The following is a 27,642-nucleotide window of genomic DNA, read 5'->3' as shown; positions in this document are numbered from 1 at the left end:
CCACATCTGAAATTTATCATGATGTCTTTCATGATGTTTTATCATGATGATTTATCTTTCCTTTGTGTAAAATCATGTTTGTCACCTGGCCGAGCAAAGAGTGAGAAATTTATTAATTGGTAGCTCCAAGGATCGTTGCGTTTCAGGAGTATGTCAAAAAGGGACACCAGAAACTACAGTGGGAATCTGTCAAGCACTTGACAGCAGGACCTTGACATCATTTCATTGACGTCAGATGTTACTTTCCCAGTGCACCATGCATGATGTCACATTATTAAAAGACAGTATAACAGTACCAGACAGAAACCATTACAGTATAACATGGTAGACATTCAATCAAACAATGACTCAAGGTTCTACTTCACATGAGCCTCAAGGGATCTCAAAATCTGCCGCCTCCCCAGTGGAGAACTGATTTTTGACTTTGGTCAGTTTCCTTGCTTAGACTTCAAGTAAACATATACAAAGGTTAATGATTTAACTTGGCCTTGTGCTCAGTGTTCACATGTCTTAAACACTCTTTAAACATGTCTTAAACACTTTTTAAACATGTCTTAAACTCGTCTTAAACATTCTTTAAACATGTCTTAAACTCGTCTTAAACACTTTTTAAACATGTCTTAAACTCTTTTTAAATGGTCTTAAACACATCAGATGTGTTTTGGTTTCATGCTGATCATAGATGTATTTCATTATGATAGTGCACATCAGATTTTAATGTGTCTGGATTTCAGATGTGTTTTGGTTTCATACTGATCATAGATGTATTTCATTATGATAGTGCGCATCAGATTTTAATGTGTCTGGATTTTCAGATGTGTTTTGGTATCGTGCTGACGATGATGAATTAAGAGAGATCGAGGACTGTGAGAAGTACGATGTCACGAATGAGGGAAATCGTCACACTGTCACCATCTTCAACCCGTCCCACAGTGATGCAGGGCAGTACAGCTGTGTGGCCCTCAGCGAGAGTGGAAGATGCTGCCAGTACTTTGCCATTCGTATTAAAGGTGTGTAGATCTTTAATTTTTATTTAGCCAGCTTTAAAGATGTTTTGGAATTGAAATGATGTCCAAGTTCAGATCTGAACTGACATGTCCATCAAGATGGAAGTATTTTCAGTTTGATGCATTTTTAAAAACTTTTCTTTGTTTCTTTGCACTTGGATGTAATATTCTTTATTTTGGTTAAGTTCAAAACAATTATTTATTCAATGACCATATTTGGTTGTTTCTGATTTTTAAGAAAACACTCAGGAATTAAAAGCGCCAGAATTCATGAGGGGGTTAGAGGATATTGAGGTCGTGGAAGGTCGAAGTGTAAAGTTCAGGTGTAAGATCAAAGGTTACCCTCAGCCAAGAGTCACGTGGTACAAAGATGGTCAGAGGATTGCCAAGTCGCACAAAGACTACAAAGTTGGTAAGAAATGGTGCAGATTTATAATTACGCTGTAACTTTATAATTATGGTGTAAATTTATAATTACGGTGTAAATTTATAATTATGGTCTAAATTTATAATTACATGTAATTGTGGTCTAGTGATAAATATTATGTATGAAATGTGATAACAGTATGAAAACATGTTGAAGGTTGTCATCAGTGTGCTAAGTAAAAACTGAATGCTACAATGAAAACATCATGGAAATGAATAAATACAAAGTAAATCACCTTTCCTGTACTGGTATTTCTTTTAAAGTTGGCACGTGTCAACTGGCCAGCAATGTGCATGCACACTCTCACCAGTCAATCGGCATCGTGCGCTTTGGGTTGTCAGTCTGAGTCAAACACACAAGGCAAAAATGTAGGCCCCTTTTGTGTACTATTATTTGCTCACTACGGGCAATGACAGACCGCAAAAACTGTAATAGTGTATTGCACAACTTAATTTATTATATTAGCTCATGTGTAAAAGTTTGTGCAGGAAGCAAACACCACACCTGCAGGTATAGTGAACGTGTTAGTGAGACACTAAATTTGTACTTGACGCCAAGTACACACAAATTTTATTTTAATTGTTGTTTTATGAGCAGAATAAATCTTTTTTCAGTGTCTGAGGAGAGCAAAAAAATAAAAAATAAAACACATCATCCAATTTGTGGAAAATGTAAACTTTTATTTTCCTTATTAAAGACACATTTACAAGATTGGAAGGCCTTAATTGCATAAAAGGAAAATAATCTAAAACATTCAGATAGGATAAAACATTCAGATAGGATAAAAAATTGAATGGTAGATTTTCATATGTATTTTTATTCCTGCTTTCACTTTTTTAACACAAAATAAAATTGGTGTAGCCTATATGTATACGCAGTGTGGCATTTTACTGGTTATACCTGTCCCTCCACAGAACAGTTGGTAGAGCGTCCGGTTCGGGAGCGGTAGATCCAGGCTCAATCCTCGGTTGTGTCACACCTATGACCTTAAAAGAGGAAGTTGTAACTTTCTCGCTTGGCGTTCAGCATGAAGGGGATAGTTCAACGACTGGTTGACCTGACTCAGTATAATGGCTCGGGCGGGGCGCAGTGAAACAGCACTAGATAAAAGAGCAGAGGAAATCCGTCCTGCAACAAGGAGGCACATTACATGCACTCTAAGGATTTCTTTGTTGTCATATGACTGAAAATTTGTTAAGTACGACATTAAGCCCCAAGCACTCACTCACTTACTCACTATTTATACCTGTCAAAAATGATTTGCTTGTGAAATGAAAAATAAATAAAATGGTGATCACCGTGTTGTTTTGGTGTTTTCAGATAAGTTTGGAAATCGAGATTACATCCTGGGTATAGAGTACGCCACATTAGACCATGATGCGGAGTACACGGTCAAGGCAACAAACCTGGCCGGAGAATGCAAACAGTCTGCCCAACTGCTAGTGCTGGAAGAGAAAGAGGGTGTGTTCATTGTTTTGTTTTATTTGGTATAACTGAAAACTCCCTGTGTATGATGGACCGGCCCCGATAGCACAGTAGGTAGAATGTCCTCTTCCGGGAGCGGTAGATCCAGGGTCAATCCTGGCCGCCTAGTCACACCAATAGACCTTAAAAGAGGAAGTTGTAACTGAAAATTTGTTAAGTCCGACGTTAAACCCCAAGCACGCACGCACTCACTCACTCACTCGTTTATATGATGGTAGATGTAAATAAGCCTAATGAAACTTTGAATAATAACATCCCTCTGTATAATTAAAGTGATGTGCAGCAGTTTTTTTTTTTGTTTTTTTTTTATTTACTTTATTATATTTTATGCTCTCTGAAAAGTTATGTAAAATGAAAATTGCTGTAAACCATATTTGTCATGTTACAAAATGCATAGTTAGAAGCAAATGAAGGTCATCAAATATTGATTTTTTGTGCGGAAATTTTCCGGTAAGATATCATTCTACCTTCCTAATGATCCTTAAAACATCTTGCTAACCTGAATACATGTATAACTCTCAGAATCAGTCAAAATAAGCATGGTATGTGTAGTCATTACCAAGAGTTTAGGTTGAGTACGGTGTATAAAAAAGTTTAAAGGTGGAGAAAGCATAAAAATGACAAAGTTCAGATGAAAGAGTGCAAAAAGTTATTCCTAAGTGTGGTCTTCAATATTTTTTCTGATTTTTCCTTAACACAGGTTTAATAAATATTTTTGCGCTAGAATTTGTTCTTTTCAGCTGACAAATGTATTAAACCTCAATTTGGATCATATTTATGTTTTTAATATGTTCATAAATATTATCATAATTTAGGTTAAATGCATATGTTTGGATATAAACAACAAATTTACATTCAAATAAATTATATGACAAGCATCACATCTTTATTTAGAACATTATTATGCAACAACGATAAATACCAAAGGTTGGTCCCAAATACCCACCATTCAAAAATATTTTCAAATGCCCTTTTCTGATGAAAAAAAAATCCCCCAAAATATTAAAGATCATATTTGCAAATAAGTTTTGACGCTCTTTCATCTGATTTTGGCAGCATTTTTATGTTTCCTTCTCCTTGTTGTGAATACCATAGTGCATAAATTGGACAGATCAGTGGCTGCATGTGGACTCAAATAATCTGTCTGTTTTCCTTTCATTATAGACCTGGATGAGACAGAGGACAAAGTTCAGAGGTCAGCTTTGACTATTTCTACCTCCAGTCAGAAGAGCAAGCTTCCGGCACAGAAAAACCGAACGAAGGAAAATCAAGAGATCGCAAATCTCAGCCAGAAGATGGAGATGACGAGGAATGACGTGTCAAATGCTGCGGAGGATATGTTGTCAACTGCAGGAGAGGTGAGGGTGTGGTAGTGTTTTGGGTGGCGTTGTTGTTGTAAACTATTTGTTGTGGGTGGAATATGAGGATTCAGGGTGAAAGTTAATAAGTGCAGCTATGAATGCGTTGTCCTTGCCATTTTCAGCTTGCTAAACCCCATGCTTTGATTAATTTAAATAAATTTAGTCTTTTTCTAAAGAATTCTGCTAAATTTTGAAGTTTTATAAGCATTTCATGTAAAAATATAGTTGCTAGATGTAAAGATACTAGATAAATGAGAATATATATGAAGCTGTTAAGTATTCATTTCATTTATTAGTAGTATTCATCTTCATTTAGACCAACAAGGAGTCAAATCGGATCACTATATCGGGGAACTTTTTCTGACTAGCATGAATTTGATTTTGAGCAAGAGACAAGGTCAGATATTGTAGTCTTTTGTAATTGAATACCATACAATAAATGTTAATTCATGCACCTATGTATTGATTTAATAATGATCGAGTGATGATGGAAAAAAATTTTATGACCCCATGGGCATCAAAATTTGTTGCTGTTTCTATATTGTTAGGGAGCAGGGATGCCTTTGCAGTAAATGATATAGAATGGCGCTGAGTGGAATACACAGCTTGGAATCAAATCAAATCAAATCAAATCAAAATCATATTGAACTGAAACCTTATTGTAAACAGATAAATTGTCAAATTTGCTCTCTTCATGTTAAACAGGAATAGTTCCCCCATTTCTTGCTATAAAAGTTCATTACATAGCTCATAACATAGTTTCATAATCACTGTCTGCCTGCACTTTGGGGTCAGAAGCGGGATTTGCGTCATAGTTAGATTTCGTGTGGTGGTATATGAAGGTGCACTTCTCTTTGCACTCCAGCTCTCTATGATCCATGCCGAGCTTGATGCCATGAACAGAGCCCTGGCAGACATGGAGGAGGGACTTACTAACAACAACAACAACATTGTTGGTTCTAACTCCACTAACCATCATTCTCTGCTTGGCAACACATTCAGTCATCAAGTCATTGACGACTATAATGTAATGGTGAGTGTCAGACGGGTCATTCAGTCACCAGGGGTAGTAGCAATGATGTTACTGATCAACTAGCTGCAATAATGTGGAAGACAGAAGCCACGCAAAAATACTCAACTTCATCAATGGTGCATACATCAGTCGTTCACTTTTAAGGCACTGGCTAAAGTGGAAATTCCTGATGGGGCTGGTAACGCTTACAATTTGAGGTTGAGTCATGGGCAAAGTCAAAATCTTATCGGAATCAAGTTGTCGACAAACTCGTTTGAGAAACGTAAATGTTGGACTAAATGAGTGTTTGTTTCACAAATTAGTGTTGATCTTTGTTCGTTGGTAAATAAGTTGTTTGTTGTGTGCTGCCATTCTTCATTTGGGAATAATATTTTTGGTGGCTTGTGTTTCCATACAATAATTTGATATCATTCACTGCCCAGTAGCTCACATGTACAAGAGGGTATCTCACCATTGGCACACTGGTAGCTTGCTTCAGCCTTTCCCCCCCAGCTAGCCTTTAGCTGGCTTCAACCTTTCCTCTAGATAGCCTTCAGCCAGTTCCAACCTTTCCTCTAGCTTGCCTTCAGCTGGCTTCAACCTTTCCCCTAGCTAGTCTTCACCTGTGGATAATGCTAACCTGACATCTGGAGCAGTTTATTCAGTGTTAAATAATCCCACCACAGACACACTGCAGAGAAACCATTGGCATTCTGGTATCTGGCTACAGTGTTACCTTGACTTTGCCCTGACTGGTACCATATTAAACACTTTACTTTTTCAACCTTTTTATGCATGTGTGTCCTGTTTAATTTTAGTGTACACTGTTTACTTTCCATTTGCCCGAACCCGTCAACCTTTTCGCATATGAAAGAGTAACTTTCAGCACAATTTTGTGCACATTTTTAAGCTGACTTTGGAGCCAAAACTACATTGGTTAAATCGGCCAATTTCAGGGCTTCACAAAACGTGTAATGTTATCGGTCTGCACAGAATAATGCCTTCAAAATAAGTTTGATTAAACACCTTGCAAACATACGAAAAAGTTGAAGGATGACAGTATTACAAAGACATGTTTATAAAATATAACGAAGATGTACCGCTGAGAGAGAAAGACCAGAGCAGCGGAGATAGTGTGATGGCTGGTAAAGGGTGAAACACTAAAAATATAAAACACTAAAAATACCCTAGTGGAATTATAATAGGATTTGTCATAAAATTAGTAACTGCTTTCATGACAACGGACATCAGTGACTTCAGATTTCTCCAGTGACTGCGTTGCACATTTTGGCCGAATCTTTAAGAGCTCTTTTGATCTCAGAAAGGGTGTCTTCAGGTGAGGCGATCTGAGAAGTAGGACAATGTCCTCCTGGAAAAGTGCAAGTTTCAGCACCAAAAATTATATTTTATGAGTTTTTTGGTGAAATTTTAGTGTCTTATTGTCCTATAAACTGTATATGCCCTAATTCTTTGACCTTTTCAACCACCTCTGTGACAATTATTTGAAACATTCAGAGAGAACAGTTTTGTGAAAATTACATCTTTAGTGAAACAACTAAATCGTTTTTGCATCATTTTCGTAATAATTAGATGCATAAATTTCACTGAAAAAAGGTGTTTTAGGGGTCAAAAATGTTGAAGATTTACTGTAAGAGACATTATCCATGTCATTTAATTTCCTTTATAGCAACAAAAAGGTTGAAAAGAATTGATTATTGTGATGTCATTATACTAACATCATACATGTGTTGTCTCCTGTTGTATGTTGATTTGATTGGTGTTCCAGCTTCAGGGATTCTTCATTGTGTGCGTGAATGTACAACAGTTGTAAAATTTCACCTAGTAGCTAGGTCGATCGTCCTCTATGGGGATGCTGTGGATATAAGACGTGGCGATGGTGTCTACGTGACATTTGTGTGTTTTGACATCCAACTTGTCATTTCTTGATCGGTACTAAGATGTTTTTGATGTGAAAGTTGCATTTGGTGTTGGTTAAAATTCTGGCACATTCTTTCTCTTCTAGATTTTAATTCCTTGGTGATGATAGATCTGACTTTTTTTTCTGATTCTACTGAGGTACCTTTTGGAACCATTTTTTCATTTCAGCACTTCCTCATTTTCACTCTCCTGAAAATATATTGGGATCACACAACCAGTGTTGTTTCCATCAAAGCCAATTCCACAAATATACATTCCTGACCCACAAAAGTTCAAATTTAAAGGCTAATCCGGTCACCAAATTGTCTCATTTCAAAACAGATTCTTTCTTTTAACACATTGGTTCCGTTTTCAATGATTTCTTTCAGGGTTACTGAGAAAATATTATTCTCTTTCATTTTAGTCTTGACTTTGTTTGATTGTGATTTTACAGAAAACATCTGCAGGCAATGTCCGGTCCATGACAGCCACAGCGTTTAATGTTATCCAATCAGCCGAAGATGTGATTCAGCAAGAGAGAGCCAATCAGAACTTTGTGGAACGGAAATCATTACGGGATGCTTACGTCAAACCAAGTTACGTTGACAGTCTCACAGTGGATGTTAAAATGAGAGGTGTTGAGCGTGAAGAAAGCAAGACATCTGTTGACTCAGGTGTTTTCAGCATCATTGGCGACGAGCGAAATGGATTTCAGCGAACGTCATCCGGTCGATTTGATTCTAAGAGGATGAGTGATTCGGGCATTGTGGTGGCAGATTCGGAAATTTTATCAGAAGGACCGCCCAGAAAACAATTGGCGAATGAAAATTCTCGAATGACGGAGGCCACCTCAAGACTTTCAACACACAATCTGTTGTCTAGTACGCAGTCTCCGCCAGCCTTAAGGGAGGCAACTCCTGAAAAGGTGCAGGTGGTGAAAGGAGAGAAGATTGTGATTGGTCTGAAACCTGTGAGTGATAAATATGGTCGTGATTATGTTGTAAATCAGGAGGAATCAGAGCATTCGCGGAAAAGGTGGGAGGTGAATTTGAACAGTTATTCACCGAGGGCGGACATCGTGAACAGGAATCCCATGGACACGGCAAACAACACGGAGGACAAGGTGAGAGATTTATATTATGGTACACAAGTAATTATTATAGTACACTTGTAAGTAATGATTTTAACCAGATACATTACCATTAAGGTTAAAGGAAAAAGGTTTACATGAAAGTGATGCACATTTGAGATGAAAATGGGTGTAAAAAGGCATTTGTGAACACTGTCTTAAATATTTTTTTTTGATTTTTCATTTACAGAGAAAAGAACATTTGGAAATACTTCTCAGACAATTTAAGGGTTAATTCATGATAGAAGGCAATGATTTTTTTTTATTTACTTATTTATTTGACTGGTGTCTTACGCCATACTCAAGAATATTTCACTTCTGCTACAGCATTATGACAGGAGAAAACCAGGCAGAGTCCAGGGGAACCCACAACCTGAAAGTTTGTTAAATTCTTAAGCAGACAAGGTGTTTAGCATTTCCTGCGCTTAGAAAACTTATTCTAATTGCTAAATAACAGAATTGAATTATATCCAAATTAACATCATTGATGAATAATTAATAACCGACATTTGTATCCAGATCTACATGACGGCCGGCAAGGTTTACTCCCTGGAGGAGAAGATCGGAAGTCTGGAGAAAAAGCTGAAAACTGCGGAGAATAAGGTGGCTTCTGATCGCCTGTCTGACTTGGAAGATGAAGTTGCCAGAACTGTTGCACAGGTGGAACAGAGTGAACACGAGGTAAGAAAACATTGTAATTACTAATCTCTACCTGTTGGGGGTGTCTCGATCTGTGCATTATATGTTTGAGTCATTATGACATAGTTTTGGGAAAGGGCAACTCTAAAACTATTTTCTGCCTCCTTAATAAACTCCTTATCAAGACAGTCCAAAGCTGTGAGCTGTTTGTTCTTACCTTTTATATTACGTCACAATTATCGGAGTACGTGTTCACTTAACACTTACATGAAGTACACATGCTCTGCAATGTCACGAGAAAATATCTGCTATAGAATTATGACAGGATTTGTAATAGGATTTGTAACTGCTTTTATGCCAAAGGATGTCGATGACATCAAGTTTCCCCTGTGACTACCTAGCACATTTTACCCGAATCTTTAGAAGCTCTATTGATCTCAGAAAGGGTGTCTTCAGGTGCGGTGATCTAGGAAGTAGGATAATGACTTCCATTTGTCTTTTTTTTTCGGGGTGAAATTTTAGTATTTCAGTATCCTATAAATTGTATCTAATTCTAACAATGGGTTCTACTGTTATTTGGACCTTCTGTGTAGCTCGTCCTCGAGCCTCCATTTGGCCTTGTGGTTATTGACTTGGGACGTCTGTATTGGTTAAATGCTGGTATACAAATGTATGTTTTGACGTGTGGATGCAGAACAGTTTCCAGATTTTCCAGATTTTTTTTGTTTTTTTTTTGTTTCCATAACAGTTTAATTCATTTTGGATTGAAACATTACACATGGTTTCACCTTGATGCATTACAGATCAGGTTCAAGTTTTGACTTGTTTCTGCAAAACTGTGGCCATTTTTGTCCCCGTTAGGACAGTGACTTCTGTGTATACAGTGCATTTTGTTTGGTTCAGCTGGCAGGGGACAGCTATTGCAGAAGCAGTTCTTTAAGAATGCGTGTTTATTGAAGTTTTGTGAGAATAATTAGGTTTATGAATGAAGGAATTTAAAGCAAATCAGAGGCGACATCAGTTTAAGTTCTGATTTCAGTGCTGATCCAACCTTGATGTTTTATGATTTTCCTGTTTTTCAATTCTTACCCATCATGTAAATATGTTTTCATCAGGAAAAATTACGAGGTATTCTAAATTTTTCACAAATTTCCGCAGATGGCTTAATTGTTTTGTTTGCATTTTGATACACCCTCTTCTGACATTGAAAAGAGATTTATTCTGCTTGTAAAAAAAAAAAACAACAATTAAAACTGGTTTGGCCCAAGCCCCAAGTAAAGTGTACACATACATACTAAATTTCCTTGCATAAAACCAGGGCTGTGATTGACTTTCGTCACTCAATGTGATCCAGTATGGCTGATGTCAGTCTTGTACATGTACATTTCTCCTTTGAAGACGAGTTGACAGATACTGAAAAAAGGTGTTGATCCACCAACAAGCTTGGCATAATGGTGCTCCAAAAAAAATCTGAGAAATCGCATATTTGATGTTTCAATATTTCCACAAAATATTATCGTATCCTGAAGCTGACAAATAAAATTTTTTTTGAAGTATTTTAACGTCAGATATGCGACTTCTCAGTTTTTTTTTTTAAGTATCTGTGCTTTTGTATGATGTTAACAGATACTGAGAAAGGCAAATTGTCTCGCACAAATTAGCACAATGCCAGCGAACAAGTCTCTTATTTGACTTGTTTAAGTTTGTGTGGACATAATCCCTTTTATTTCAGAATTGTTGATTTGGATTTTATCATATTTTTTCGAAAAAGTAATTATGTTATCCTTCTGGATATTTTTAGGTTCACCGTGTGGAAACTGTGGTCGCTCAGTTGAGGAATAACGCACCAGCTGGACAGCAGATCCCGAAACCAAGGTCTAGAGGGATGAAGCAATACGGAGATAGCTCCATCAGCATATCCGCTCAAAAGCCGGAGTCATCGGGTGTGAGTGAGAAACGAAGTCTTGTAAGCGAGACAAAAGAGAGAGACGTGCCTCCGTGCCAGTCAGAATACGATGCACGTCAGTATCAGCTGCCATCTGTGAATCGACTGAAGAACATGTTCAGTAGTTCTGATCGAGATGATGGCGGCGGAGAATCTGCCTTCAGACGGGTTAGCAAGAAATACTGATTTCTGTTTCTGTGTATCCCTTGGAGATGGACATTAACCGACTCATCTAAACTCATTAACTTTGTTCATGTTTCACAGCATGCACTTTTGCACCACTTCAATTATCTCCCTTGACTGTGACTGCCCTGTAGGTGGCGGGTGTTTCTTACTTCCTGTTTGTCTCAATGGTGGCTGGAAGATAAGGATTTAAATTTAATAGGGTAAAAGAAAGTTGATCAACAATTTGTGTTTTTAGAAATCTCAAGTTGTGTTACTTAGGTAATGTATTTTTACATCTAATTTGTTATTTTGCTGGTCAGTGATAGAATTTCAGGGAAGAGTATGATAATATTGATACATTGTTGACGTCTTTTTTGTAGGTTGTGGCAATTAAGGGCTGCAAATATTGGCTTTAAAAACATATACAACTTCTCATGACATGACTTTGAATCAGAAAATTTCAGTCTGATTTGGGCAATAATTAAGTTTTGGGGCATATAGCTTCAGGTATATAAAGTCAGGAAACTTTGACATGGTCATGTTAATAATTGTATTACATTATTTAAACAAGAAGTCGAAAAAATAATTCATATATACATGTAAGTACATAAAAAAAACGTAAAATGTGTAAGTTGTAACATTTTGTTTAGGAACCATAACGTTTTCCATAGAGATCAAAACACTACATGTGTACCATTTATGTGTATTTCAGCTTGAATCATAGTGTCTTAGTGTAACCTGTCATCAATCATACCATCCGTATACATCACGTTTTGCATTGATGTCACATGTTTGGAATTTGACTCAAGTAGTGCTGTGCTGTGGTTTTAAGCTCACGTCACTCCATGCTAACTGGCAGACTGACAGCTTTAATTTGTAACTAGCAAGCTTGTGCTGAAATGCTGGAGTTAATTTATTGAACACTCGCTTTTAACAGATTCATAAGCCATTTCACGTAACAAGAGAACAATAAAAATTAAAGTGAAAGGCAGTTTGTCAAGATAACACGTATGTATTTTTGAGGCCCCCCCCCCCCCAACACCCCCGATTTGAATAGTATTACTTTCCTTTCAGTGATCCACAGACAAAAGCTTTTGTTTTTATGTAACTTTCATATGTATGTATGATGCATACATGTATTACTTTGTATTGTATTTTTTTGTCAGAGTTGAGCTCATTGACTCCACAAAATAGGGTAAAAATGCAGTTTTAACTATTAAACCTTATTTTCTTATTTTTTGTGAAAACTTAAATACAAGATATTCCAACATAACTAAAAGCAGTATTTTCAGAATCTCACATCCTTATGTAAAATGGATACGTGTAGATTGTGATATATAAGGAGTCAGACGCTTAAACAATTAATTTGTTGAAAATCCCTAATTTCACTGTAACTGACAATGTTAAGATGCATTCCCAGATAAAAAAAATTAAAATTTAGGCATATTGCAATAGCCATTGTTGTCAAACTTGAAATTCGGAAAGAAATCTGCCATGTTAGTATGTACAAGTAACTTTCCATCAAGTTTTCAGCTTTAAAATTGATTTTGATAGTTGTTTAAAAAAGATAGAAATGAAATTTTTACAGAAAATGTGACATTTTAGAGATACTTGTTTTTGCATGCAAGTGGAATAGCCTAAAGCCCTGATTATTTGGCAAGTTTTGCAGGAATGTAAGGTATTTGGCGGAGACTTAAACCAATAATACAAGACCAGCAGCTGTGAAGAGTTGACAGTATTTTACTGATATTTTGAATAATGAAATGGAGTTAGAATTGAAGACCAGTATTGTAATTGTTACATTTGTTTGGTAATACAGTCGGTTTTGAAAACTTCCATTCTCACAATATTGAATGACATTTTTGTGATAAGAAGTTGTGATATTGTTAATCAAAATTTTGGCCTTTTCTAGGCTTTATTTGTATTTTATAGAAAAAATTAACTTAAGTATTCTTTCCATGAGAATGTGAAGCTTAAGCTTTATCGTACAAAACACTGAATAATATCAAGTCCATAAAATGTTGAAACAGCATTTAAAACTCTCAGGTTAATAAATTGGGAAATCAAAAACAGCACCCGATGAAGTTTTTTATTAACAGACGAATGTCCACCTATAATTGTCTGGTCAGGACACCTCGTGATTTTCTTGCCAAGTTTCCAAGGAGTAAGACAACATGCTTAAGATAAGGAAACAAGGGAAATAACTCTTGATTAAGATAGCGAAACAAGGGAAGTAACTCCTGCAAAGCGTGTAGACATTACATGTTTGGAGATCTAATTTTAGTTAATCAGAGGTGTTTGTCACAGACAGCACAGCATTACTACATGTAGCATGGAACATCAGCTTTACCCCCTGATTTTTCTTGGGGGAAGAGAGGAGTCTGGCTGCGTGGTTACAAATCACGTGGATGGAATAGTTGTTGGTTCTGTACCTGCAGACTCCGACATTTGCCATTAACTGTATTCCAGGCATCGTGGTTCTTGTTTCCGCTACTTACCCTGGTTTCCTTCAGGCACTGTGGTTCTTGTTTCCTGTACTTACCCTGGTTTCCTTCAGACACTGTGGTTCTTGTTTCCCCTACTTGCCGTGGTTTCCTTCAGGCACTGTGGTTCTTGTTTCCACTATTTACCCTGGTTTCCTTCAGGCACTGTGGTTCTTGTTTCTGCTACTTACCGTGGTTTCCTTCAGGCACTGTGGTTTACTCCAATCAGGTTTTCTCCTGATCCAATAATTCATGGATTTTTCACTGGACAAAGACTTACTGAAGGATATGGATATATAAATACATATATATTGATGATATGGTTATAGATGGAGAACATTTCTTTTTCAATGGGTGAAACTTCATAGCTGTAGATCATGGTATAATGTGCGGACCAAAAGCAGTGATGCTTCGTTAATTGTCTTTCATGTATATGTCAATATACACTGTACATATAGGTATACATATAAATTCATATATATTCATTCATACCTATATTGTACCATACAAATATATATATATATATATATATATTAACTCATTCCTACATTTGTACCACTTTCTGACATTTCTCATTAAAATATATTGCTTTATAACTACGGCGGAATGTTTTGTTGTAAACTTTTAAGAGCTGTGCTGGACACAAGGTGACTGTGAGGTGGCAGTAAGCCTTATTCATTCAAGAGCTGTTATTCGTCATTCTATAGTTTGTCTCAGTAGTTAGTTTGATCCTGCTGTTTGAGATAGTTTTAGTTGTTACAAGTGAAATGGTCCAATCCTCCTGCGAGAGATACTTTTAGCTGTTACAAGTGAAATCATCCAATCCTTCTGCGAAAGATACGTTTAATTGTTACAAATGAAATGGTCCAATCCTCCTGAAAGAGATTTTTTTAGTTGTTACAAGTGAAATGGTCCAATCCTCCTGCAAGAGATACTTTTAGTTGTTACAAATGAAACAGTCCAATCCTCCTGGGAGAGATACATTTAGTTGATACAAGTGAAACGGTCCAATCCTCCTCCAAAAGATACTTTTAATTGTTACAATGGTCCAATCCTCCTGCGAGAGGTACTTTTAGTTTTGCTTTAAGTAAAATGGCCCAATCCTGCCATGGGGGATGCTTTTAGGTCTGTTACAAGTGGTCCTGGAAATTTATGTCCTTGAGTAGTCCTGGATATCTATGTTGTGGTGTAGCCCTGGAAATTTATGTCCTTGAAATCCTGGATATTTATGTTGTGGTGTAGCCCTGGAAATTTATGTCCTTGAAGTCCTGCATATTTACGTTGTGTTGTAGCCTTGGAAATTTATGTACAAGTATATGAGACATCTAGGAAGTTTACATACAAGTAATGGAGAAGTGCTAGAGAATTCCTGGAAATTTATGAACAAGCCCTGAATACATCTCAGAAATTATGTACGTCCTGGAGAAGTCCTAGAAATATATGTACAGGAAGTGTATGTACAAGTACAGGAGATGTCTTGGAAATTTATTTATCCTGCACCAGACAAGAAAATTCTGCCTTTTCATTGGACAACAATGGTCACGTGAAGGATGTGTATATTCTTGAGTCCTGCAGACGTGAAATGTGTCTGCTCAGTAGGTTATCTGCCTTGGTTCGGTTGTGAAAACAATGGTCACATCACTCAAGCGAATGATCCCCTGAACTGAATTAATGGGACTTTTGCAGGATAAATTCCTGGAAATACTTACTCAGTGATAGGATACAAAAATATGTGATGTCTGTAACCTTCATATTGGGCTCAGCTGATGCCTCACCTAATAGGATTACTAACACCACGTATTTTAATATACTTTCACTGAGTAACCATGTAACTAATAGTACAGGTCCTGAAAACGGCTTGGAAATTTATTTACAAGTCCTAGGCAAGTCCTGGAAATTTACATACAAGTCCTGGAAATTTATGTACAAGTCCTGGAAATTTATGTACAGGTCCTGGAAATTTATGTACAAGTCCTGGAAATTTATTTACAAGTCCTAGGCAAGTCCTGGAAATTTACATACAAGTCCTGGAAATTTATGTACAAGTCCTGGAAATTTATGTACAAGTCCTGGAAATTTATGTACAAGTCCTAGAGAAGTCATGGAAATTTACATACAAGTCCTGGAAATTTATGTACAAGTCCTGGAAATTTATGTACAGGTCCTGGAAATTTATGTACAAGTCCTGGAAATTTATGTACAGGTCCTGGAAATTTATGTACAAGTCCTGGAAATTTATGTACAAGTCCTAGAGAACCGACATCCAAGTCCTGGAAATTTATGTACAAGTCCTGGAAATTTATGTACAAGTCCTGGAAATTTATGCACAAGTCCTAGAGAAGTCATGGAAATTTACATACAAGTCCTGGAAATTTATGTACAAGTCCTGGAAATTTATGTACAAGTCCTGGAAATTTATGCACAAGTCCTAGAGAAGTCATGGAAATTTACATACAAGTCCTGGAAATTTATGTACAAGTCCTGGAAATTTATGTACAAGTCCTGGAAATTTACTTACAAGTCCTAGAGAAGTCGTTGACATTTACGTTCAAGTCCTGGAAATTTATGTACAATTCCTGGAAATTTATGTACAAGTCCTGGAGAAGTCCTGGAATTGAATTTGCCTCCTGGTTTTCTCCACACCAAGCCTAGTCTCCTTAATGCTTAATTTAACCTGAATGTCATGTAACTGAAGTATTCTTAAGTAGGAACCGGAAAAAAGAAACCACGTGAATTAATGTAAAACGAATCAAAACAAAGGCTATTTCTGAAAAATACCATTAGTTTTGAATACTTGCACCCAGTGTCTTTATGAAGTCCCCTAAGGGTAAGGGAGAGTACTCTAGGTTTACTGGTAAACTAAACGACCATGAATTTCCTCCGTGACTAACTTATCCATATTTCCTGATTCTGAGAGTTCTATTGATTTTAGAAAGGTGTTCAGGTTTGCTTGAAACTCGAGGTGATATTCTAGTGGAAAATTGTAAGTTTCAGGATCAGTGATAATATTTTGTGACATTTATTTGCCTTGAAAAGGCATTTTTGTGGGCGCAGGTTTAGGTCATTTAGGGTATCTCCCATCCGTAAGAGTTTTCCAGATGTCTTTTGTGCTCTTCAGTTCTTGATCAAATTTGCTACATTGTTTCACTATGTGGAGTTAAGCATCAAGCTTTAGCTTTGGGCTGTTTCAACTATTTTCGACAAAATTAGAACATTTTTGTCCAAGATTTTTGTCCATTCCGAGATGGTTAAAGATGAATCATGTTTTATTTTGCATTATAACAGAAAACCAACACGAATGACGTAAGAGCTTGAACAGATGTCATAAATATGGTTGCTTCACATCATCTTCATGTTTGTTGCCATTTTACCATTTGTGTTCAGTGCTTTAATACTCAGTCTTGTGTGGATTTGACTCTCATGGTATTTATCTGACAAAATTACAATGAACTACCAGTGGATTATGTCTACCTTGGTTCCTTCACTCTGCTCGACCGCTACAATATGTACAAAAAGCGTTATGGAAAGCTTAATGTCGACAGATTCCCAGATGAGAATCATGACAGAGGAAAACACGAATCATGAAAGAGGAAAACATAAATCATGAAAGAGGAAAACATAAATCATGAAAGAGAAAAACATAAATCATGAAAGAGGAAAACATGAATCATGAAAGAGGAAACTAATTCAGACTTTTTAAGAATTCTAGTCATTTACACATATCATATATTGCCCCTTCTTCTTGAGGTGAGCAGTTATCATTTTTGGCCCTGGAAATTTAGGTACAAGTCCTGGAGAAGCCCTGAAAAGTGATGTACAAGTCGTGGTGAATTCTTGGAAATTTATTAGAAGTCATGGAAAAATCCGGGAAATTTATTAGAAGTCATGGGAAAATCCTGGAAATTTATATAAAAGTCATGGAAAAATCCGGGAAATTTATATAAAAGTCATGGAAAAATCCTGGAAATTTATACATGAATCGCATAAGAGCTTGAATAGATGTTATAATTAAGGTTACTTTCCATCATTTATGCCAGGTAACCAAGACGAATGGCATGAGAGCTTTTTTTTTTAACTTTGTAAATAAGTAGAACCACAAAAAATACTTTTATTATTGTAATTTATATAAATTTTACCTGTTCCAAAAAAACCTCCAAAAATGTGCACAATGTTTACTCTTAGTTGATCTATGTGATAGTAGGCCATTTGTTAATTATTCAGTTTTGAAGCACAGAAATTATAGTTTAAAACTTGTGTGTATGTAAAGGTGCATAGTATAACATAGAGGTATGCATGTTTATTTACAGGTATTAGATGACTTGTTCATTTTTTGTCAGTTGTTTCCTTGTATTATTGCATGTTAAAAACATTTAATTTTACAACAAATTATTTACTTACATGTATATACATATACTTAGTTTACAGCATGATTCCCTGAATTATTCTCCATTTTTTAGCATGATTTTCATTCAATTAAATGTCAATATGTTTGCCTGCATGGCATATTATAGAAATTACCTATATTGAGCATGGCCTTGTGATTGGCTGTTTATATACACATGACAAGTTATGTTCATTCTGATTGGCTGAACAACTAGCATGTTAGCCTCATTTCCATACTAATTAATATTCTATGTATTCTGTTTGGCTGCATTTGATTGGATCAGGATCCAAACCTCAAAGCCGTAAGTATGCCAAAAAACATTTCTCAGGCCTTAAACTAAATCATACTATTAAAAAGAAATATCCAGTTGTATGTCTGACAACATTAGTACAATACGTGCTTGCTTTGTTTTAGTTTGCTGTTAGCCCCCTTACCCTGCAATGAGCTTGCTTAAAATTTAAGGGAAGTAGTTTTTTTGATAGTTCTGGATGCCAGAAACATCCTGTGTGTGTTGAAGGACCAAGACATGTTGGAAAGTCTACTCTAATAGTGACTATGGCCATGTTGTAATGGAAATCTCCAGCTCCGTCTCCCAATATTAGCCCCCAGCCCTTCTCACACACGGTCTCTTTCTGTATTAAGTCAGGCTAAAATGTTTAAAGTGTCATTGGTAATGCACTATGGTTTCCTTCATACTGCACTCCGTTTACTTCTTATTCAACATTGTGTTTGTATGTTGTAGTCAGTTTCCATTATATTGTACATGGTTTCCTTGATGTTGTTCTCAGTTTCCTTTATAATGTATAAGTTTCCTTCATATTGTTTTTGGTTTCCTTTATATTGTACTTGGTTTCCTTGATGTTGGACTTGGTTTCCTCCATGTTGTACTTGGTTTCCTCCATGTTGTACTTGGTTTCCTCCATGTTGTACTTGGTTTCCTTCATATTGCACTTGTTTTATCCATATAGTCCTTGGTTTCCTTGATACTGTACTTGGTTTCCTTGATACTGTACTTTGTTTCCTTCATGTTGTACTTGGTTTCCTTCATGTTCTACTGCACCCAATTGCCTGTAGGCTGTACCGCGTACCGTATATTCTTTTTGATACCATGTATTGTATACCTATTGAACTATATAACAACAATTAGGACTTTCATTTGTCTCTTTAATCCTTGTGACCCTCGGTTGAATCCTTATTTATCAGAAATGGGCTGTAATTGTAAACACTATTCAGTCTTTACGTTGTGCGTTACCATATTGTTCTCTACAAACAGGAGAATTGTAACATACTAATTTATAGTCAACAAACAGTAGATTGTTGGTTTTTTTTTTGGTTTTTTTTGCTATCTAGTTCTGTTTATCTTCTAGTTTAGTTTAACTAATAATATGTAGATAAAAAAAAACCAGAAACTCTAACAAATTCTAACCGAGACAATTTGTGTCTGAAACTGATGATAGTATTTGGCAGGAGAATATTCATGCTATAAAACATGCTGTCACATGTCAACAGACTACTAGTTATAAACCATAATTCATGCAGAGTGAATTTATAATACTTATTTTCAAAATGGCAAAAAAAAAAAAAAACCAATAAGGATTAAACAGAACTCACATTGATTGTCGTCATGCCTGTAGAATTTATGGAACTGTTGATTTTTGTCTGTATTCAGTGTTTCCATGGTTACAGGTACATAGCATCACTGCCAGAAGTTTCAACAAACAACGACTGGCGGAATTCCGTCAGAGAAATCGGAGCTCAGAGTCCAGTGACGTTGAACCTCAGTTGGAGACGATAATGCACACAGCACCATCTCAAGACACAAATAGCAAAGGGAGAGAACTGGGTGCCAGGAGCAAGAAATACCCAGCGCCTCAACCCCCTGTTGTGCAAACTTCTGCAGGCAATCAGCAGACTGCCTCAAGTTTTGAAAGACGAGAGTCATTCGACTCCAGCAGTGGAGCAATTCCGAAATCCCCCATAAGTCCGAAGATAAAAACGGGGTCCATTATGGCTCGTGCTGCATTCTGGGACAAAAGAATCCAAGATGAAATTGCCTCAGATGATTTGGTGACCGATTCTTTCCCGTCAATGCTGAGAGACCAAAGGTAGTCTTGACAACGTACCAATCAGCAGCTACATCACGAGTACATACATTCTGTTTTCATATAGGGCATTATTAAACAAACCTTTTTGTTCACGATAAGAAAAGTGATTTGACTGGATGGAATTACCTGAAGAGGAATTAATGACAAAAACTTAATAACAACCTTGAAAAGGAACTAGAGACAATACCCTCATTCCTCAACCATTTCACATTTAAAAGATCATCTTTCAGTTTATGCATTTTAAGTCTGATTTGTGGAGAGCTAACTACGTTAGCTGGATTGGCCAGTTTCAGGGCTTCACAAAAGTATCATTTTATCAGTCTACACAGGATAAGTCCTTGAGAATATGGTTGAACAAACGCCTCGCAAATTTGTGAAAAGGTTGAAGGATTACAGTAGGTTTTAACTGTGCATTTCTGCCAGACTTAAACTTGACAGCTGTCATATAGTGAAAAATCTTGAGCATTAAACACAATCAGTAAATCTAACAGTACATATAATAAAAACATTTTTCTTTCGATACTGAGAAAATATTGGCAATAATGACAAAGTGCATAGTATAATCTAAAAACATATTAGCCAAATTTATTTATTTGATTTGGTGTTGTACGCCGTACTCAAGAGTATTTCACTTAACGATGGAGGCCAGCATTATGGTGAAAGGAAACTGGGCAGAGCCAGGGGGAAACCCACGACCATGAACTAGCATGAGCTGGACTTGAACTCACAGCAACCGCATTGTTGAGAAGCTGTAATTTATAGAAGTGGCCATTTTGTTGGGCCATCACTTTCTTCAGCATTTACAGACTCAAAATAAGGGATATCTAATTTTAACTGGTGCTTCAAAACATGTTTGTGAAATGATAACTGGTGCTTCAAAACATGTTTGTGAAATGATGCAAAATCAACCCAAATGGTTGCTGCTGTTTTTAAAAACAGGTTGCATCATCAGCTCTGATTATGTTCGGGAAAGCTGTGGTTTACAAAACAAAATTTGCATATCATACCCAGAAAGTGTCAGAATTGCTTAACTTTCTGTAGAATATTTCACATTTACGTGCCATTACATCGAAGTTTGAAAATATCCGGAGCCACAGTAATTTACAAAGCATTGTAATGCAACACCTGGTGTGTTTTCCGTCTTTTTTCAGCCAAGTTGATTTTTGAGCACGTAAGTTTATAAACCAGCTCTATATTTAACTTAATTCTTCATCTTATCGGATAATTTAGCATATTTTCTGCCATTCTTGGCTTCTTGCTGCTGAAACATTTATTTGCAGCAAACTGTATCTACTATTACCTATCTTAGCTATTGCCGACTATTCCCAGCTTGTTCAAGGGGAGGTAATTGTGCACAGGCGCACTTACTATCTCCCCTGTCAAGCATAGGAGCTGTGCTGTTAGAACAAAGTTACTCTTTGAAGCATTGAACATGGTGTTTGATGAAAATTTCTTTGCCTTCTGCTCCTTAGTATCACTTTCTCTAAAGAAAGATTGGCCACTTTTGGTAGTAATTTGCATGATTGTTTTTTTTTTGGTTGCTTTACTTTTCTTGTAACGTACAGTTTCATTGGCTGAAAGTACAAGTGCATCTGTCTGCAGGTTTATAACTCACTGTCTGACTGGCTTGGTCTCTTTGGGTATGGCTTGCTTTGTGTCAGCTTATTGGAGCTTTCTACTTCTTCTTCTGCTCTGCATAAATTTTTAATGTAGATTCACACCTGTAAAATGGCTTGTTTTTTTTCCAGGCTCAGTTTAGAATGTACAAAATTCCATTGTATTTCTTGGCTGAAATTTTAGTTGATAATTTTATAGATTCTGCTGTCCTTTGGTTAAAACTCTCAAAGAAATATGAATACTTTAACAATCTTAAATTTCATGCTGTGGTGTCTAATGATGAACTCAGTATAGAATTCTTATTTTGCTTCCTGTGTTTGTCACTGAAAGTCTGCCACAACCCATTTCTATGACATTTTTACATACATGTGTTATCATACACAATATTGAAAAATATACCATGTGAACTGTCTAATCACATTTACAAATATATCACATATGTTTGTAAATTTTTGTAGAAAATAATTTATGTTTCCACAAAAATTATTTAATTGCATTCACAGCATCTGAAATGTTTCTGTTTGTGTTTAAGTTTATCTGAATTGAGAAATGCAGCAGTTAGTTATTGAATTCATGTGGAATATTTCTTATAGTAATCAGATACAAGTTATGAGTGAATTAATTTTAAATTATTAAATAAATTCATTTTCATAAATTACATACATTAATATAGTTGCTAATTAGCTTTGTTTTCTGTTGCAGGTTGGCAAAGAATAAATCCAAGACGTCACTGAAGGATCATGTGATTACAGAATATCACAGGAATTGAACTATTCATTGGGAATGTTAAATTTGAGCAATGGAAAATTAAAATACATTCAATTCACTTGAGAGAATAATACATGTTACATTGGTCAATGTTATTTCAAGTGATATAAACTGTGGCACGATTAAAAGTGCACAAAACTTTTTTGGCGATGATCCAAATGACCTTAAGGATTGCTAATTAAGCTGTTCCTTTTTCACTTCATGTGTTTGAAGGGAGAGAGAAATTGCTTCAAAATGGCAGTTAAGGATTCCCGAGTGACAATGAAATGATGGTCATGTGACCCATCCCCAGATGGTTTAATTACTGGTGTTAATTGCCTATCTTGTCTATGTTTGTAGGTATGTCTAACATTAGATAAGAGGAGGAAACAACTGTCAGATTTTTTTGGGCATTTTTTCGAACTCTGATAATGATTTAATATTTTTTAGATACTAGTATAGCTCGATTTTTCCAATATTGTGTAAATGTCAATTATTTCTCCAAGCATTATGTGATGGTAATACATGATGAATAAGCCTGATACTTGGCAGCTGTGACTTGCAAATTGCTTCAGATTGCTTCAGATTGCTTCAGATTGCATATTTACATCATGAGGCAAAACCTTCATGCCATGTCTGGGTAGACTACTGCTGGCATTAATGGGGACCTGTCAAACACCCGGCATCAGAACCTTGACGTCTTTTTATAGGGGAGTTCAAACTTTTCTATCGCTGAAGGTAAAAAAAAAAATCTCCTACTGTGTCATGTGACTTGTCAAAAAAAAAATGCTAGGTAACTATTGCAGGATGATATTTACTATAACATGGGTGTCTGAAAAAAGTCTCGCAAATTTTAAGTAAAGTGGACCTACGATGGAGAATTTTGAGGTGCTGAACGTTTGTGAACTTCAGAAGTTTCTACAAGAAAGGGGTGTCATTTGTGACTCTGAAACACGGCGAGACAAGTGATCGGTAAATTAATGTCTTCATTGGTTGCCTAACATTTTTCACAGGTCACATGATACTGAAAGACCCTTTTTACCTTCAGTGACAAAAGAGTTCAAATTTGAAACTCCCCTATTGATGTGAAATGATACCTTTCCCAGCTCATCATGATGACGTCACATCAAAGACAGGACAAAGGTACAGTAGAAACTTATACACTGTAATGGTGTAGACGTTACGCTGTAATCCATTCTTGACGTAACAATGGCTCGAGGTCATTCTTCACACTCGTGCCACCTTACAGGATTAACAAATATACTGCTTCCCCAATTGCACCAGAAATTTGCTTTTGATGTTGCAGAATTAATGAAAATGTCATGAACCAGCATGTTTATGGAAATCATATGTTATTAATGCTTCTGAAAATCTCATGCTAGTGGATTTTTTCCCCCCACACAATGCACTGGGCATACTATATGAATATGTAAATTAGCCTCACACTCATGTCTAAAATGAGGCCCTGTAACAAGCATAATTATTTTTCATTTTTATTATTCATGTGTAACTAAAACGGTTGACTTTCTGGGGGAAATCCACCATATCCACCATTTTTTCACATAAATACATAAATTTTTTTTTTCAAAATTAATACATGTATTCTTGTGTTAATTACTGGCAGTTAAAAGTGCAGCTGAATTAAATTTTTGTCTTCGTTATAATACTCAAATAACAATTTAAAATGTTGCTATTAAACAACCAATAACAACATGATCTACTTCAGTTTTTTTCCTTATTTTTAATTATTTTCTTTGTTGTTTTCTTTTCCTGTGAATAACTTTTATACAAAAGTGCACTGTAACTTCATTTTCTAAAACAAGTAAATTCACCGTTTCTGATTAACTCAAGATAATGCGAGTAACAAACAGAAAGAATAATGATTTTGCAATCAAAATGTCTTGTATCAATGGTTTCAGGAGCAAGAGTTAGATTTACATTCCACTTGCAAGTGTTACAAAATCATAAATTTCATAAAACTTGGATATCTGGTTCTAGATATTGTTTCGATGTAATATTTATATTTATGTAGTAGTTTTTGTTAACTGGACTGTTTCCTGCAGAGAATCTATAGACCAGCTGTGCCATTTTTGATGCCGTGTTGTAAATATCTCAGGCAGCAGATCTAAAACTCTACATATATATATTTTTTTTTTCTGATTTGTGGGCGTCAAATTCATGCAAGGTGAAATCACAACCTGTTTCTTTTTTTTTATCTCGCACTTAGTTGTTAAATAATATTTGTTCTGAATGTACTTTCATTAGAACTGAAGACTGTAAAGTTAACGGAAGTTGCAAATTTACTGATTTTCATACTTATGTTATATTTCATACTTAAGCATTTATGTATATATATTTTTTTGGCTGTTCCTTTCAATTGTAGACCTCAAAAGGTAATAAAACTTTGATACACATATGAACAATCTGTTATTGAATTCTTTTCAATATCGCAGTGAGTTCAAGTCCAGCTCATGCTGGCTTCATCTCCAGCTGTATGTGGGAAGGTCTATCAGCAACCTTCAGATGGTCCTGGATTACCCAACCACCACCCAACCGCCCCCTCCCCCACCAACCGCGGTTTCCTTCCACCATAACACTAGCTGTTGTCGTATAAGTGAAGAATTCTTGAGAATGGCGTAAAACACCAATCAAAAAAATACATTGTTTTCAATGTATGAGTGGAGCCATATAGAGCTTGTCTTAAGGATAACAAGCATCTCCCAAGCCAATATGGCGATGTGCTTGAATCTAGCTGCCGATCGTACAGTTGTAGCTCTATGTCACAACACTTACACAGCTACCTGTCAGTTTCCCAAACCTTATCTGGCAATTCTTGTGCATGTGTAATACCCTGTACATCTGCATCATTTTAACGATCATGGCTATCATGACAATCATGAAAATCGTAACGATCATGACTCATGAAAATCACAAAGATCATGACAATCATGAAAATCACAATGATCATCACAATCATGAAAATCGTAACGATCATGACAATCATGAAAATCACAAAGATCATGACAATCATGAAAATCACAATGATCATCACAATCATGAAAATCGTAACGATCATGACAATCATGAAAATCACAAAGATCATGAAAATCACAAGATCATCACAATCATGAAAATCGTAACGATCATGACAATCATGAAAATCACAAAGATCATGACAATCATGAAAATCACAAAGACCATGACAATCATAACGATCATGACACACATTTCCTGTTGCGTGTCGGTATTAGAAATGCGATGTTACTCTAGCGTCATTCACTGTCACTGCATAATTTCTGGCACCACTTCAGACTGTTGTGATCTTAACTTTTTGTGTCAAATTTTCATTTTCTGCTACTAAATTTTGATCCATAATTGAACTGAATGATATATTAAAAATAGATTATTGAATGAACATGAGCAGATGTGGACATCCAGTGTTACAGTACATAAAAAAAGAGGTGTTGTGTTCACAATAAATTGATAAATGTACATACATCTATACATTTGGTAAATGTCAGACAGATTAAACTGTGGTGAAAACTATGCTCTTTGGACAAAGCTGTCATGTCCTGAATCTTTGAACACGACCTGATTGCTCAACAGTTCCCGCCTACATTATTTATTTGGCGGCTGAAGCAGTTAGCGCACAAGCGCAGTGCATTTGACCCATGAGCCTCTCACAAATGCTATAGCTGTGAGTTCAAGTCCAGCTCCTGCCGGCTTCCTCTCCAGCAACCTGCGGATGGTTGTGGGTTTCCTCCCACCATAATGCTGGCCGCAATCGTGCAAGTGAAATATTCCTGAGTATGCCATAAAACACCAATCAAATAACTGGTGTTCTATGCTGCACTCAAGCCGCTGTCATACAAGTGAAATGTTGTTCCTGCCTGCACAAGCCGGTTGTGATAAGCTGCCTACACAAGCCGGTTGTGATAAGCTGACTACACAAGCCGGCTGTGATAAGCTGACTACACGAGCCGGTTGTAAAGCTGACTACACGAGCCGGTTGTAATAAGCCGACTACACGAGCCGGTTGTAATAAGCAGACTACACGAGCCGGTTGTAATAAGCAGACTACACGAGCCGGTTGTAATAAGCCGACTACACAAGCCGGTTGTAATAAGCCGACTGCACAAGCCAGTTGTAATAAGCCGACTACACAAGCCAGTTGTAATAAGCCGACTACACGAGCCAGTTGTAATAAGCCGACTACACGAGCCAGTTGTAATAAGCCGACTACACAAGCCAGTTGTAATAAGCAGACTACACGAGCCGGTTGTAATAAGCCGACTACACGAGCCAGTTGTAATAAGCCGACTACACAAGCCAGTTGTAATAAGCCGACTACACGAGCCGGTTGTAATAAGCCAACTACACGAGCTGGTTGTAATAAGCCGACTACACAAGCCGGTTGTAATAAGCCGACTGCACAAGCCGGTTGTAATGAGCCAACTACACAAGCCGGCTGTAATAAGCCGACTACACAAGCCGGTTGTAATAAGCCGACTACACAAGCCAGTTGTAATAAGCTGATTATACAAGCCAGTTGTAATAAGTTGACTACACAAGCCGGTTGTAATAAGCTGAACTGCCTGAACACATCATTCTCTGCTGTTATGAACAAATTATTTGCGTCACAAGCACCACAGTACAAAAGCAATGTAGTATTTAGAAATAACAACAAAACAGTACGCTGCTTGGAGCAGTTAGTTCTAGATTGCAAGGTCTCCCATTCCAGCCTGGCACAAGACATTTTTTAGATTTCCCTGCCAATAGTTCTGTCAGGCCTAGGAGAACCAGAGAGTTCATGTAGTGTTACATGAAGTTTGCTGATAACTTGGCTTATGTCGACATGGTTTACACCCTGAGTGTCCTAAGCCGTGTCAGTGGGTAGAAATCTGTGCTGCATATATGGGAAGCTGATCAATTACTTGCTACAGTCCTATGGTTTTATTCCTGAACTCTAGTTTCCAATGTGTAACAAGTGAAACATTTTTGAATACGGAAGGGTGAAGCACCTGCCAACCGTTCTGCCAATGGACTCAAAAAGAAATTTAAACTATTTAACTCAAAAAGAAATGTACACCAAGCATAAGGGTTGATTTTATTCTTTTTCACAACCACTATAGATTTCATACATGTGTCTGTACAGGACATACATATACATCAAAGTCAACAGCCAGACAAAGTACAAACGTATGAAAGCTGATCAACAA

General features: G+C 36.5%; 1 protein-coding gene across 6 annotated transcripts in view; it reads left to right on the top strand.

The window, feature by feature from the left end:
* LOC135464933 (titin homolog) overlaps positions 1-24,835 on the top strand; it is an 81,869-nt gene extending 57,034 nt beyond the window's left edge. For all 6 annotated transcript variants that reach the window (XM_064742511.1, XM_064742514.1, XM_064742512.1 and 3 more), the window contains 12 exons: positions 816-1,010; positions 1,246-1,419; positions 2,755-2,895; positions 4,084-4,277; positions 5,146-5,313; positions 7,664-8,332; positions 8,858-9,019; positions 10,779-11,090; positions 18,238-18,255; positions 19,641-20,059; positions 21,211-21,230; positions 22,379-24,835. In XM_064742511.1, coding sequence (XP_064598581.1) covers positions 816-1,010; positions 1,246-1,419; positions 2,755-2,895; positions 4,084-4,277; positions 5,146-5,313; positions 7,664-8,332; positions 8,858-9,019; positions 10,779-11,090; positions 18,238-18,255; positions 19,641-20,059; positions 21,211-21,226 — 2,468 coding nt within the window. In that variant the 3' untranslated portion in view covers positions 21,227-21,230; positions 22,379-24,835. The remainder of the gene's footprint in view (positions 1-815; positions 1,011-1,245; positions 1,420-2,754; positions 2,896-4,083; positions 4,278-5,145; positions 5,314-7,663; positions 8,333-8,857; positions 9,020-10,778; positions 11,091-18,237; positions 18,256-19,640; positions 20,060-21,210; positions 21,231-22,378) is intronic.
* Positions 24,836-27,642: the final 2,807 nt, after the last annotated feature.

This window comes from Liolophura sinensis, chromosome 4 (assembly GCF_032854445.1).
Source record: "Liolophura sinensis isolate JHLJ2023 chromosome 4, CUHK_Ljap_v2, whole genome shotgun sequence".
NCBI lineage: Eukaryota > Metazoa > Mollusca > Polyplacophora > Chitonida > Chitonidae > Liolophura > Liolophura sinensis.
This window is presented reverse-complemented; position numbering and strand designations above follow the sequence as displayed.